At 40.7% G+C, this 15,822-nt stretch overlaps 1 protein-coding gene across 3 annotated transcripts in view; it reads right to left on the reverse strand.

The window, feature by feature from the left end:
• Nucleotides 1-1,660: 1,660 nt before the first annotated feature.
• Nucleotides 1,661-15,822, reverse strand: part of LOC132816400 (AF4/FMR2 family member 1-like) — a 151,803-nt gene continuing 137,641 nt past the window's right edge. For 2 of the 3 annotated variants that reach the window (XM_060825940.1, XM_060825931.1), the window contains 6 exons: nt 9,203-9,339; nt 8,968-9,039; nt 7,384-7,477; nt 6,776-6,819; nt 4,111-4,322; nt 1,661-3,356 (listed from right to left, as the gene is read on the reverse strand). In XM_060825940.1, the coding sequence (XP_060681923.1) occupies nt 3,235-3,356; nt 4,111-4,322; nt 6,776-6,819; nt 7,384-7,477; nt 8,968-9,039; nt 9,203-9,339 (681 nt within the window). In that variant the 3' untranslated portion in view covers nt 1,661-3,234. Of the gene's footprint in view, nt 3,357-4,110; nt 4,323-6,775; nt 6,820-7,383; nt 7,478-8,967; nt 9,040-9,202; nt 9,340-15,822 lie in introns of those variants that run through there. The other variant, XM_060825950.1, reaches the window with a different exon arrangement.

The following is a 15,822-nucleotide window of genomic DNA, read 5'->3' on the forward strand; positions in this document are numbered from 1 at the left end:
CAGCTACACTCTGTCTTTCATAAGAGATCAAGGTTGTAATTTATTTTGGAATTTATTTCTGACGCATCTAGAAATGGATTGACGAGGTTTTTGCATAAACAGAATACCAGGAGGGCAGAATGACATCTGTTTGAGCTTCAGGGCACCCAAATTCACTTCAAAATGCAGACTCCTTTCAGATAATGTGAACACAGTGGCAGAGAACAGGGGAGGACACACATCTACTGTGCCATACAGTGATAGAAAAAGACTATAGGTCTATGATTTGACATGATGGATTCCCAGTATTGATATACAAGTGTTAAATGATACCAAGGGAAGGTGGAACTCAAGGACTGGTTACCATGGCTGTCAATTTGCAGCAGGCAGTTACTCAACAGAAATAAATTGTTCAAAACTGGAGGAAGGCAATGAAAGAAACAAAGCAAAGTATATTTCTTTGCTAAAGTTATATTTTTCCTAGATGCATAGGACGGTGCTGGTAGAATTCCAGGCTTTCATCTGGGCTGCCATTCTAAACGCGTCAGCAGAGACAGTGTCAGTGGGCTGTTGAATTATGGAAAGCAGCAGAGCTAGGTCTGACTGCTTCCACCAGACTTTCGAGTAAGGGGACCACTGGCAGTAATCAGAAGTGGAGAGTCAACTGTAATCCAGCTGCAAAGAGCTAACACAGGTTGGCATTCAAAGCCGCAGGGTGACATTGCCCGAAACAACTTTGTCTTTCCTTTAGTCTAGCGCACAGTTAAAATCCTGGAATCCCTGCATAGGGGATCACCTATACAACACTGACTGCAGCAATGGTGTTAGCTTGACACCACTTAAGGACAAATGGGATGAATAGCCTGCAACACCTGTATCCTATGAAAGAATATTTTAAAGTTACAAGGAGAGCCACAAAGTCATAGTCAAGGTCTAACTGTGAAATTGTTAGTTATTTTTGAATACCCAATCTGAAAACCACACTCATCATGAGCTTGCATGTACCTAATTTATAAGTGATTGTTTTGCTTTTTTTTGGTCAAACTTTGCCAACCTCCACCAACAACAACCTCAACCCACCAAAATAAAACACATTAGTTCCCCTCTGGTATGCCATAGAGTTCATCACAAAAAAACACATTTGAGGTCTATACAGCTGTGATAATAGCGGGGTTGGGAGGGTATGTGTACGGATCCCAACTTCACATTTACTTGTGCTGTTCAGGTCAAGTTGACTGATAGTGATCAGCAGCAGGGAGGAACTGCTTGTTCCTTCTTAACATGTAGTTTTGAAGACAGCAATAGCATCCATAGAAACCTCTGCTATTGACTGGATAAACAGTTGATGCCATTTAGGGTATGAACCTATTTGATACTTTCTGTACATATTATAACCTGGAAATTGATAACAGCCTCTTCCAGTTTTAAATGCTAACAGAAAGTTATTTTGGAAGTTGAAAGGACTGGAAAAGGGAAAAGTAGGGTTTTTTTCATATTTCCTTCATTTGTGGTATCCTGTGTTCTTGAAAATATGTGGAAGGGATAAAAAGGGAAAAACTACATTCTAGCTTCTCATGAATTATGTTAGATTTCTTCATGGTGGTGATAATTAGAACACAATATTCAACACGCCAACACGAATAGCCTTTTCCCATTCATTTCAATGATCAGCCAGTGCTGGGTTTACTATTTCATATGGGTTTTACTGTGTATATAATACATAGACTCTTCAGCATTTCTGCAGTAATTTCATCAGCAAAAATATATATGTGCAAGTACAATTTCAAATAAAGTTATAATGAATTCCAGTAACTTCAAGCAGCAGGAGCTGCAGTGTGCTAGAATTTTTAACTATACAGGGCCCATCCAGATAGTTGGCCAAGGTCATTCACAGCATTATCAAGACTAGAGGTGAGCAACAATGGATTGGGCTCCCCACTTCCCCAGATCCTTTAAATCCATATATTGCTATCAGGTTTCCAGCATTTTCCGAGAAATCCTGCTCCGAGTAGGCTTTAACTAAAATCTGAAAGTGGCAACAAGTTTTGGAAAATATTTTCTCTTCCCTCACCCACCCACCCCACAGCAAGAAAACCACTTTTTCCTATTTATAAAAATAAAACAGTAGGTAGAAAATTGCCCCACAAAGGGTAATTATACATCCAAACAGTTTGCTCACCTTTACTCAGGACAAGTCTGGTGTACAGGGAACAGAAATGATGAAATAATGATCTATGCCAAATCCTCATTTCTCATAACGTCAACTATACAGAACTAAATTGTACCCACATTATAGGAATTCGACCACTTCTCAACACACCATTCATATTTTCCTTACTCCAGACCCTCGAAGCAGCAACTTATCTATGGCTAGAAATAACTACTTACATACAAAGTAGGATGTCTAAGGCACGCTGAACATTAAGAGATTGTTCTGAGAAAAGCTACACATGGCTTTGATATGAACTACAGAAAGGGCAGGCAATGCCCATCAACTTCTTCTCCTCCCCCCTTCCTCCCCAAAACCCCTCCACCAAAAAAAATACACTTTGTTCTGTTAATCATGCTTTGCCAGCAATACTTGGGTCCAATGGGGACAAAAATAGATTTCTAATAAATACGAAAGAAAAGGCAGTAAATATGGATGCAACTGGGGCAAAAAAATCCAAAGAAAATTAAAGTTCTTTTTCACAGCTCCTAATTTACGAATAAAATTAACAGTTGGACACTTTAAACATTTACATATTAACCTCCTGGATGTACCTTGTCCTCTAGGGATTTGCATTAGAGGGCTTTCCAGGTAATCACTGCACCAATGTTCCTGTGACCGAATACAACATTCTTTACCTGCTATTTCTTTATCCAAATGTAAAGCAGCTAATGCACAATATGTATACTGTTGCCAGAACGTCATGAGAAGGCAACAGCTACTGTTGTTTCTTGACCAGGACACAGGCCAATAGGGGTCTTTTCAAGCCCTTCATCCTTCATGGTGACTTCAACAAAGAAATGTTGAAGACAGTGTTTTAATCTTCCAACTCCACAAGGGTCAAGAGAAAAAAAAATTGCACTTTTGTTCATGAAGTGAAGGCTCAGCCAGTTCATTTTTGCAGAAGTTCAGTGCTGACCTACATTATTAAAGTTTCTGCTGCACCTTTACATTTATTATTCCTCATTTAAAAAAAACACTGAACAGCCGTGTGTTTGGTGCTGAAGGACAAACTGGCTGACGTCAAAATAAATTTCTGCATCTCGTTATAGCAATTTAGTGTCCAGTCGCAACCAATGTAAACCTTGTCTGATGTAGTGTACAAGCTCAGTCATGCTGCTGGTCAGGGATAAAAGCCCAACTGCTGCATCAAGCTCTGCGAAGAATTCTAAGAGATAAAAAAAAAACAAGGCTATTAATGTTTTCTAATAAACACACTAAATGGACTAGAGTGGGACACAATGAGGTTCAATTGCCATGCCCATTCCCCAATCCCTTTACCTGAAGTGATTTAATTCAAATGCAGAAATACTTTGTTCTCAGTATTCGCATTTTGAGCATAAATTCAAAAATTACATTCACGGAGCTCAATACAAACCGATCTCTTGAAGAAAATGGAATTATAAACTTAAAGATTTGGAAATCATGTACAGAGAAGGAATTTTTAAACAGATAAAATGAAAATAAATTTGAACACTTTAGATTTCCGCTCTCATTATCGTTTTGATCAGTTCTTCTCAAAAGTCAACTAACTTATATACATTCTACTGCAACAATAGGACCATATTTCAAAGGGGAACAAAACACTGAAATTTTACTTGCAATGCCAGTTAAGGATAGATTCTTATACCTGGATACTTAACATTACTTTTGTATAAGCAAGTTATGGCCTCACATTACTGAGCAGTTATCTACTTGTACTACATAGTAGCCTATAATCATAATATTAATTAGGCATTTTTAAATGCTAGCACAAACATGCCTGCCATTTAATTTTTAATAAGTATGTAATTAGTAGTTTACAAGTCATTAGACTAACGAACACGAGAGATAAATGGTTGATGGTAAAGACCGCGTTAAAGTTTCTTTAAATCAGTTACAAGAGAATCCTTCCCTGCCTCCATTAGCTTAGATATTCTTACCCCTGTTTTTTTTCGCTAGTGCATCTGCTTGTTCCCATAGGTCATGGCCATGGAGGAAAATGGAAGTGATGCTGACATAGTTGGAAGCCAGCTGATGAATCATGTGTGGAATGGCAACACTGGCACCATTACCGGAGCTAGATCCAGGCTGGGAGCCTGCGGAGCTGGCAGGGGATGGTGTCGGAGACAGTGGAGAAGGTGTGCCGGTACCTCTGAACAGGAAAAAAAAACAGAAATTAAGGCTGATCATAAAGGCAAAAATTACGTAAACATATATCATCCTTTGCCCATTGAGTTTCTCACTCTTTTGTGTTCCAAATAAATCTACTGCCCTGCAAAAAAAATCACTGCACCTGATTCCTTAAAACGTGAAACAACCAGGCTAGAGTAGTCAACAAATTCAAGTCCATTTCATAATTGTTAAAAATCACAACACCAGGTTATAGTCCAACAAGTTTATTTGGAAGCGCTAGCTTTCGAAGCGCTGCTCCTTCATCAGGTGGTTGTGGAGGATAAGATCATAAGACACAGAATTTATGGCAAAAGTTTACAGTGTGCTGTAACTAAAATTGTATATTGAAAAATACCTGGATTGTTTGTCAAGTCTCTCACCTTTTAGAATGACTATGTTGGTTTCAGTTCTTTCATATGTAAGTCACAGAATTTTTTTTAAAAAGTTACATTCTCAAGTGAACTTTAACAATTGGTGTCATGTCAGCCCAGATAATGTATTTAAGGACTGAGCTGCCCGTACCCCAATGTTCAGACAGATTCTAATCTAAAAAAGGGATTGACAGAATCTTACATGGATTCATGCAGTTTTTGAGCAAAATAAAACGTAATTCTGCAAGTACAAATTCACCCCATAAGCTTATATGTGTATGTGTACATGTGGGTGTGTGTGGGGTTTTTGGGTGTCTGTGCGAGTGTGTGTGTATATCTATGTGAATGTAAGTGAGTGTGTAAAGGGGTAAAAGTCTGTAAGAGGTTGCGAGAGTGTGTGGAAGTGTATGAGAGAGGGTCTAAGTGGGTGTACGGGACATTGATACCACTTACTCATGGTGACATCTCCCACCATGGACGTGGCAGGTACTCATGTGACTTGGCCAACATCGTCTATCTCATACACCGCAGGCAAGGATGCCCTGACGCATGGTACATTGGTGAGACCAAACAGAGGCTACGGCAACGGATGAACAGGCACCGCACAACAATCAACAAACAGGAGTGTTCCCTCCCAGTCGGAGAGCACTTCAGCGGTCCGGGACATTCAACCTCGGACCTTCGGGTGACCATCCTCCAAGGTGGATTTCAGGACAGGCAGCATTGAAAAATGGCTATCAGCCTCTGCTCAGCCAAGTTCAGTACCCATGGGGATGGCCTCAACCGGGACCTTGGGTTTATGTCACACTACTGGTAACCCCATTGCATGACAGACAGACACAGCCACACTCTCATATGCTTGCACATACACTCCCATTCTCTCAGATTTATACCCATTTATACTCACACACATACACACCCTCTCTCACACAGACACTCAACCACCCCGCTCCCCCAACGCCCCCCGCCACACATATATAAGTTTGTGAGGTGAATTTGTACTTGCAGAATTATATTTTATTTTGCTCAAAATCTACAAGAATCCTTGGAAGATTCTGGAAATCCCTTTTTTAGATTAGAATCAGTCTGACCATTGGGGCACAGACAGTCTCGCACAGGGCACCTCACACCTTCAATGCATTATCTAGGCTGACAGGGCACCAATTGTTAAAGTTCACTTGAGAATGTAACTTTTTAAAAAATTCTGCAATTTAAACATGCAAGAACTGAAACCAACATGTTCATTCTATATGATGAGACACTTAACAAACAATCCAGGTCTTTTTCAATATATAATGACATCAGACTGGAAACTTTTGCTATAAATTCTGGGTCTTACGATCTTGTAATCTACAACAACCTGATGAAGGAGTGGCACTCCGAAAGCTAGTGCTTCCAATTAAACCTGTTGGACCATAACCTGGAGTTGTGCGATCTTTGACTTTGTACACCCCAGTCCAACACTGGCATCTCCAAATCATTTCATAAATATGTATGCAATATAACATATCTACGAAGTCCAGATGTCAGGGAAATCTTAGCAGTGAGAATTCATTGCAGGTTATTAAATCACTGGGAGCAGTAGAGTTGACCAGGATGACTTTAATAATGTTTTGGTGGTGGATAATAAGTAATGGCTGCTGGTTTGAACACCATGTACCAAAGTGGAATAAGTCCAAACTAAAGGATTAATATTGGTAATTTAGTGGATAACTTAGTTTCATTAATTCACAGTTGATTAATGGGGAATAAGCTGGATACATGGCAGCAATACTTATAATTTTAGGAAATACATTTTAGACGATGCAATTTGGGAGGGGCAGGTCTTGATTAGATCAGTTGGCTAGATGGCTAGCATGCGACACAGAATTAGACCTACAGCAGGGCTTCAAATCTGTACACCAGCTATGGCAGTTCATGGAAGCTCCTGGCATGGTTACCTAGAGCTATACAGAACCATTAATCGATCTTCCTTTTTGTCTGTGGTAGATAATAGATAATTACTCACTTATTAAAGTATTGATTTAAGGTGGTGAACATTACAACTACATGCACTCATTACCTGGCAACACGAGGAGATGGAGCTTGTACTGTCCTGGAAGAACTCTAGAACACAAGACAAACACTCAATTTGCTGCAAAATTTTTGGGATCAGCAAAAAGACAATTTCTTTCTTTGACTTAGCTCTCCTTTTCTCTTCTGAGTATGTTGACTAGTGTTGGGGGCACTGTTTCTCGGGTGGCAACTGCATTCTGATGCTTTGCCCCAAAAGCCGTTCTTGCAGGTATCAGCTTAGACAATGACATCAGTGAGGGGGGACCACGGAGGGGTATTAATGCTAAGCTTTGAGCCTGCGCCCATGGGTAAGCTAATTTTGCACTTTTTGGGAGAAGTCAGACAATAATATTTTGAATCACAAATTCTCTTTCCCCAACTGCTGCATTGAGAGAGAGAGTGTCGCTAATGCAGCATAGATTAGGGTTTAATAACATTGTCTAATTCGTGTATAGGTCTGTACTAAATGGTGCACATGGGAAGGTTAACAGTGGAATGACTAAACGTTTGTCAACACAATGTCTAACTGATATAAGCCGAAAATATACATATAGTCACGACGAGTGATCAAGGTAGGGGCTAAGAAATTTATTCGGTTATTCTCACTGTGCCTACCTTGAAATGTTCGGTTAAGGTCCTTGAATATTTCAAAGCAGTATCCTTCTTAAATCGGAACATTGCCATGAAGAGCAAAGACTGGCAGCGAATACTATTATGAATTTTTAAAAAAGGAAACAAAATGTTATTAAAACATTTTCAATATAAAGGCTACAAAGAAACAGAACAGGGCTATGATACAATTAAAAAATCTGCTTCAGAAACTAGTCATTTCATAAAATGTTAACAGAAAAGTAAAATTAACTAGCTTCATTTTGGATACAAGACAAACAATACCATTCTCACTATGACCACATTCCAGTACTTTAAATTTCTGCAGCGTTTAAGATCATACCAAGACGTACAAGCACAAGGAATAGCTGCTGCAGTCTGCGTTTTGCCACTCTGCCATTTAATACGTTCCTGACTGATAGCTTACCTCAACTGCACACACTGATTGTGTTTATGGGATGCGAACATCATTGACAAATTCAGCTGCTGTTGTGCATCACTAATTTCCCTTGAAGTGATTGCGGTGGTGAATTACCTTTTTGAACCTCTATATTCCAGTTAGCATGTGTACATTAAAAGTGCTGAGAGGAAGTGAAATCTTTATTGTTAGGGATCCCTGCCCCCTACTTTTCTATTTAGTAGGTCTTTTTCTAAAATTTACTAACATTGAATCATTTTGCCAACATACCTCCTTGATGATTATTAGATGAAATCTAATGTCTTTATATGTTATCAATTACATCCTATTCTACCTTTCTAATCTAAGGCAATAACCCAGCCTGGTGTTACACCTAACCTTACCAAGTGATGTCAACCTTTGTGAATCATTTGTTTGCATGGTACCCTTCATTAGTATCGTGGACATAGACCATTTATTTGCATAGACCCCCAGTTCATTTGTCCCCTTTTACCCATCATCATTCACCCTTAATTGATAATGGCACATGTCCTGAATTAGCAAGAACTACCTTCAATAATCACCAAGGCCAAATAAATACGGTTTTAACTCCTGTCAAAAATGTTTCATTTTAACCCAGGTTCCATCCTTCTCTTTGGCAACTCACCCATGCCGAGTCCAACAGTGCGCAGCATCAAATTTGTCAGACACTGAGCCACCAAAAAGAGTTTTTATATCAATTTTTTCAAAATCGCCTGCCCCCACCTTTACGTACACAGACCATTGGTGAATCCTCAGGCTTCCAGATTTGATCACTCACTCTCCTTGTTGATCTTTTAAGCATTGCTTTTCACAAATTGCAAATTGCCCAAAATGCTGTACCTGCATCCATTGCTCTCCATCACCTCTACTCTCCCCCTTCTTCAGTGCTTTCCCTCCAACTGACCTAGTCTTCCTCTGTAGCTGCCATCCTGGCTTTGCCTCGTTCTACCAGAAACAATTGTCTGTCTGATTCCTGTAGCATCTCTACTGTCAGTCCTTCAGCTGTCTTATTCCCACATTATGATAAGACATCAACAGCCTCCTCACAATCTATCAATTTACCCACAGCCCTTTCGTCACATTGGATACTTTGAATTTGATGCATTTTGTGACATCAAAAGGCTCAAAGGTTAAGTGCAATCGTTACTTACCATAACACTACCAATATTTTTTCTATTGTAGTTGCTGATGAGTCAGTGAAGTTTTTTAGTTTCATAATGTACCTGCAATGAAGTTAGAAAATGGAGATTACACCAAATAACAGATTAGTCATTGAAAACAAATTGACAACCAAACAGTCACCTTGATAGCTCTTCTTAGTAGGATAAATAATAACTGAAGAAAGTGATAAGTCTGTTAACTAGAGCAAGACTTGAGGACACTTACTTGATTAAATCCACTGTTTCAGAAAACATGGTGTAAGCAGACTTTGGCGGCTGTGCCTCACTTTCCATGGCTATACCACTTTCAACAAATGATAGTGCAGCATCCAAATAGTTGAAAGCTTTCCCAATCTTATCTGACTGATAGTGAGAAAAAAAATTATTAAAAGAATGATTACTCTTCTCATTTGCTTATCATGAAATTTATATTTCTGAATTTTCAGCTGAATCCCTGATGAGCATGATTTCGGTTGCAGTGGGAGTAGTAGTTTGAACTCTGTAGCATCTTGTAGTCATCCCCCCTCCTCCCCCCCCCATCTCCAACAAAGAAGGGCTTATGCCGAAAACGTCAATTCTCCTGCTCCTCGGATGCTGTGCTTTTCCAGCGTCACACTTTTCAACTCTGATCTCCAGTCCTCACATTCTCTCCAAAGGTCATTGGGCAAGTTACTCAAAGATACCTGACAACTGCACACAGTATCACAGGAAGCAAATTCCTCAAGAGGGGGGAAGGAAAGCTATTAGGTTGAGGCAGGATATGTCACTGGACAAGCAAGCCTGAAGCCTAGGCAATTGTTCTAGGGACAGAAACTCTCACTTCACCATGTGACACTTAAATTCAAATAATCAATAAATCTACAATTAAAAGCCTCAGTTATGCAGACATTAGACTCCATAGTTTGCCACTATCACCCACCTAGTTCACTATTTCTATTTTTTAAAAAGTGCCATTTCCCCTCAATCTGGTTTACCCATGGTTACAGCAAAGTAGTTGACTCTTAATTGCCCTCCAAAAATGGCATAGTTAGCTGCTCAATTCCTCAAAATCCATGCGAAAAATTGGAAGGAATCAGCAGGTGTACATGTGTCATACAATCTTCAGTGGTTCACGATTGCAGCTTGCCATCCTCAAGGGTAATTAGGGATGTGTAACAGTTACTGGCTTGCCAGCAATGGCCATATCCCAAGAAAGAATGAAGAGGATAAAAAGCCTCAGTAAGGTGCAATTCATTCTTCAAAAATTCTAGCTTAATTACTGAAAATCTCTTATCATGTTTGGAGGACATGTTGTAGAACAAGACATGAACAGAACATCACAAATGACAAACAAAATACATTCATGCACTGAGACAAAAAAATGTTTCTCTTTAAAACAAAGCTTTTGATTAAAAGTTTAATTTCTACAGATTTATTCACCATTTAGCCCCTTGCATGTCCCTAAGCAGAGCAAAGCCAGCGATGAAGAAAAATGCCCACTGTGAATCTGACAAAATTGATACTAAATGACAAAGGGATAAAACAAAATCACCAATAAGACAAGTCGGTCACAAATGTTGTGATAGATATTAAGAGCCTTTAATCCTGATTTCATAGAACTCCTACAGTGTGGAAATAGACTACTTGGCCCAACCAGTCCACACTGCCCGTCCAGGGAGTATCCCACCCAGATTCATTCCCCTACCCTATTACTCGACAGCTCCCCTGACTAATCATCTAACCTACACATCCCTGAACACTAAAGGGCAATTCACCTAAACTAAATTCAGCCAATGCATTATTTTCTTAATAAAAGTTAATTAAATGGTTCACACCAAAAAATGTAAAAGGAATTCAATATTTGGTATGGGTCCATAACTTCAAAATAAACAAAATATTTTTGCTTCTGGAGCAATTAGAGTGGCTTTTGTTTTTAACCGAAACATTCCTGCCCACATCACAAATATACACTTTTCAACAGGCTTATGATCTACATCCAATGATCTACAAAAAGCGGAATAACACAAAGATATGATAATACTGAAGCTTCTTGATTTTTAATATTCAAGTGCCAAACAGGTTTAATTTGAACTCAGCATTCATTGTGCTACAGATTGGTCAGGATTCTACTGAAGTTTTGCTTCCAAAATTCAAATGACGACTTTATGAGTCTGAATTGGGGGTTAACACCCACATCCATCCTCCTTGGAAAAGATTCCCAGTGAAATCAATTCTAAATTGCGTATTATTGAGGAAATGGACTGATAGCTAGTAAGGGAAGGATGAACATGGATTATCAGAAAGCACAAATTGAGTTTCTGTGCTATTTGTCACTAATTTAAACATTGTCGTGCCCACAAAACTGACCACATTCCGTACTGGATTAACTGTCATCTCCATTAATGGCACCCATTTACGGCTCTTTAAAGGCAGCTCGAGGTTAAGCTTGTTTTTAAGTGCAAAGGCACTAATAGCTCACAGAAGTGCACAAATCAAGCTGGTAAACGGTTAGAATTACTTTTAAAATTTGTTTTCAGCTATTTAAAATCACATATTCCACTGTGAGTAACAAGACATATTGAAATATTTTTTTTTAAAAAAAGATAAACCTATTCTCAGCTGAACTAACAAAAGTGCACCAAATTGCCATTCAAATATATTAAAGAACCTCTCTTTAATATCAGGGAATTGGATAATTATGCCCATATTCTGGATTAGTGGTGCTGGAAGCGCACAGCAGTTCAGGCAGCATCTGAGGAGCAGTAAAAATCGACATTTCGGACAAAAGCCCTTCATCAGGAATAAAGGCAGTGAGCCTGAAGCGTGGAGAGATAAGCTAGAGGAGGGTGGGGGTGGGGAGAAAGTAGCATAGAGTACAATAGGTGAGTGGGGGAGGGGATGAAGGTGATAGGTCAGGGAGGAGGGTGGAGTGGATAGGTGGAAAAGAAGATAGGCAGGTCGGACAAGTCATGGGGACAGTGCTGAGCTGGAAGTTTGGAACTAGGGTGAGGTGGGGGGGAAGGGGAAATGAGGAAACTGTTGAAGTCCACATTGATGTCCTGGGGTTGAAATGTTCTGAGGCGGAAGAGGAGGCGTTCTTCCTCCAGGCGTCTGGTGGTGAGGGAGTGGCTGTGAAGGAGGCCCAGGACCTCCATGTCCTCAGCAGAGTGGGAGGGAGAGTTGAAATGTTGGGCCATGGGGCGGTGTGGTTGATTGGTGCTGGTGTCCCGGAGGTGTTCCCTAAAGCGCTCTGCTAGGAGGCGCCCAGACTCCCCAATGTAGAGGAGACCGCATCGGGAGCAACAGATACAATAAATGATATTAGTGGATGCGCAGGTAAAACTTTGATGGATGTGGAAGGCTCCTTGAATAGAGGTGAGGGAGGCGGTGTGGGCAAGGTTTTACAGTTCCTGCAGTGGCAGGGGAAGGTGCCAGGATGGGAGGGTGGGTTGGGGTGCAGCGTGGACCTGATCAGGTAGTCACTGAGGGAACGGTCTTTGTGGAAGGCACAACCAAACACCATTACAAGCCCCAAATCACTCCTTGTCCAGGCACATGAGCTGAACTGGCTGCTTGAAAATGTACCAACCTGTCTGACATCAGACTGAGCTTTCATTCCCCCAAACTACCCTCCAGATAACAGTCACTGCCTATTTCCATTTCTAACATTGCTGAAGTCTGCCCACTCACTGCTGAACCCACATTCACATCTTTGTCATTTGCAGATTCAGCATCGCTGTAAACATTCAGGCCAACAGTTCAACCTCCATTTCAGATCAGGTAAAGCTTGATTGCACACCTGGTTAGGTTTCTCCATTACCTCAGTCTTGCTTACTTTGTTTGCCCTCCACAAAAGGTATCCAAATTTAGAAATTCTCACCCAGTTATTTAAATAGCTTGCCTGTACTCCATCTCAAAGCTTCAAGATACCATAGACCCATGGGCAGCACGGTGGCACAGTAGTTAGCACTGCTGCCTCACAGCGCCTGTAGACCCGGGTTCAATTCCCACCTCAGGCAGACTGTGTGTGGAGTTTGCACGTTCTCCCCGTGTCTGCGTGGGTTTCCTCCGGGTGCTCCGGTTTCCTCCCACAGTCCAAAAATGTGCAGGTTAGGTGAATTGGCCATGCTAAACTGCCCATAGAGTTAGGTGAAGGGGTAAATGTAGGGGAATGGGTTTGGGTGGGTTGCGCTTCGGCAGGTCAGTGTGGACTTGTTGGGCCGAAGGGCCTGTTTCCACACTGCAAGTAATCTAATCTGGCCAATTCAACTAATCTCCTGTTTGGGTATTCATTTTCCATTTTTAAATTCATTATTAAGCTGGAGTGAGTCAAGAAGAGATTTACCAGAATGTTGCTGGCTACAGAAGATCTGAGATGTAAAGAAAGGTAAGATAGGCTGGGACTTTTTCCAATGGAACGTAGGGGATTAAGAGGCAATCTGATAGCAGTTTATAAAATATTGAGATGTATAGATAGAATTAATGGTGGGTGCCTTTTCCCTAGGTTGGGGTCAATTCAAAACTAGGTGGCACATTTTTAAGGCGAGAGAGAGATTTAGAAAAGATATCAGAGGCAATTTTTTTTAAAAACAGAGGGTGGTTCCTCTGGAATGAGCTTCCTGAGAAATTGGCGGATGTGAATACAATTATAATGTTTTAAAAACATTTGGACAGACATGAATGGGAAAAGTTTGGAGGGATATGGGCCAGAAGCAGGCAGGTGGGACTAGTTTAGTTTGGGATTATGTTCAGCATGGACTAATTGGACTGAAAGGTCTGTTTCCATGCTATATGACTCAAAGAAGGTGTGAGGTAAATGCCACATATAGTTGGCTTTATTCATGAAAGAAGCAACAAATGTCCAGAATTCTATAATATCAAGATACAAATTGATAGTCTGGTTCATCAGTTGTGCTGGTGTTTTTCTCTGCATCGTGTTTAAATTTATCATGAATACATATTAATTTTAGTGGTCCTTCTTTAAAGTGACCATCTAATTATCTTACACAAAAATTACAACCCGAGTCAAAAGCAGTTTGCAGTTTAATTTGCAGGGGGGTTTTTTTTGCAATCCTTTAATTAATTTTGCAAATATTTCAAATATTCTATTGCTATATTGTAGCCCCATATCAGCTGGAGGCTCTCTCAAGATTATGTAACTTCATACTTCTACTTCACAAATCAAATTCCTCAAACCTCCTTTTGCAATAAACTCTCCATTCTCAGAAACATCCTAGTGAACTGATTGGGAATGTGCACAATTCCTTTATATCCATGCTGAAATCTGTTTATATAATTGATATAAGTAATGATCTCAATGTACCAATCATTGTTGTGTGTTTTTTTTGTAATGAAGGTTATTATTAGATTCTCTACAGTGTGGAAACAGGCCCTTTGGCCCAACAAGTCTACACCAACCCTCCGAAGAGTAACCCACCCAGATCCATTTCCCTCAGACTAATGCACCTAATACTATAGCCAATTCACCTAACCTGCACATTTTTGGACTGTGGGAGGAAACCGGAGCACCCAGAGGAAACCCACACAGACACAGGGAGAATATGCAAACTCCACACAGACAGTCGCCAGAGGTTGGATTCGAATCTGGGTCCCTGGCGCTGTGAGGTGGCAGTGCTAACGACTGAGCCAAAAATTATTCATATTTGGAAAAGAGGATTATAAAGTCAAAAGATAAATGTGTTTCTGAAACAAAACCAGAAATTGCTGGAAAAGCTCGGCAGGTCTGGCAGTATCTGTGGAGAGAAATTGGAGTTAATGCTTTGGGTCAAGTAAGGCCTCCTCAGTTCTGAGGAAGGGTGACTCAACCCAAAACGTTAACTCTGATCTCTCTTCACAGATGCTGCTAGACCTGGTGAGCTTTTCCAGCAAGTTCTGGTTTTGTTTCTGATTTATAGCATCCAAAGTTCCTTTGGTAAATTTGTTTCTGGTTTACAATTGAGAATTTTCAATTCTTTTAAGCACTGGGTCAAAACTGCACTTACAAGAAATCATGTGATCTAAGTGACTAAAATAGCTCCTTCCTGGGGAAAAAAAGCCTGAACTGTACCCATCCACCAAGACCCTCCAAGCTCATCCTGATTCTGAGCAATCTCTCTTTTAAATCCTCTCATGCCCTTCCAGTCAGACGGGTGGCTAGGGATACTCACATGGCCCCCAGTTATACCTGTCTTTTTGTGGGGTACCTGGAAAATTCCTTGTTCCAGTCCTATTCCGGCTCCTACCCACACCTCTCCCTCCAGAATATCAATATCATCATTGGTACTGCTTTCCTCTCTCATCTGGGATTGGAAAAGTTTATTAATTGTGCTTCCAATTTCCACCCCGCTCTTGCTTTCTCCTGGTCCATCTCCGACTTCTCTCTCTACCCTTCCTTGACATCTGTTTCTATTTCTGAGGATAGACTAGCCACCAATATCCACAAAATATCCAATGACTCGCAGCTACCTTGAATATATATTCTCACCCTGCTTCTTGTAGGGACTCTATTCCAATCTCCCAGCTCCCCCATCTCCATTGCCTCTGTTCTGACATTGCCAACTTTGACAACTGGGCCTCTAGTGTCCTCAACTGAGGAGTCCCCTGTAAACTGTCAGGTTGGTCCAACCCATCTCCCACCCTTCTGCTTTCATCCCCTCTCTTCTCTCCTACACCAGCAATTGGGTCACCCTTGTCCTCACCTACCATCCACATCCAGAATCATTAGCCTCCATTCCCACCATCTCCAGCAGGATGCCATCCCAAGCACGCATTCTCCTCCCGTCCTGTCATCTTTCCACAAGGACTATTCCCCTGGGACACTCTGGTCCCAGCTCCTCTTCCATTTCCAACAGCAACCCCAAAGCACCT

Source organism: Hemiscyllium ocellatum, chromosome 1 (assembly GCF_020745735.1).
Source record: "Hemiscyllium ocellatum isolate sHemOce1 chromosome 1, sHemOce1.pat.X.cur, whole genome shotgun sequence".
Lineage (NCBI taxonomy): Eukaryota > Metazoa > Chordata > Chondrichthyes > Orectolobiformes > Hemiscylliidae > Hemiscyllium > Hemiscyllium ocellatum.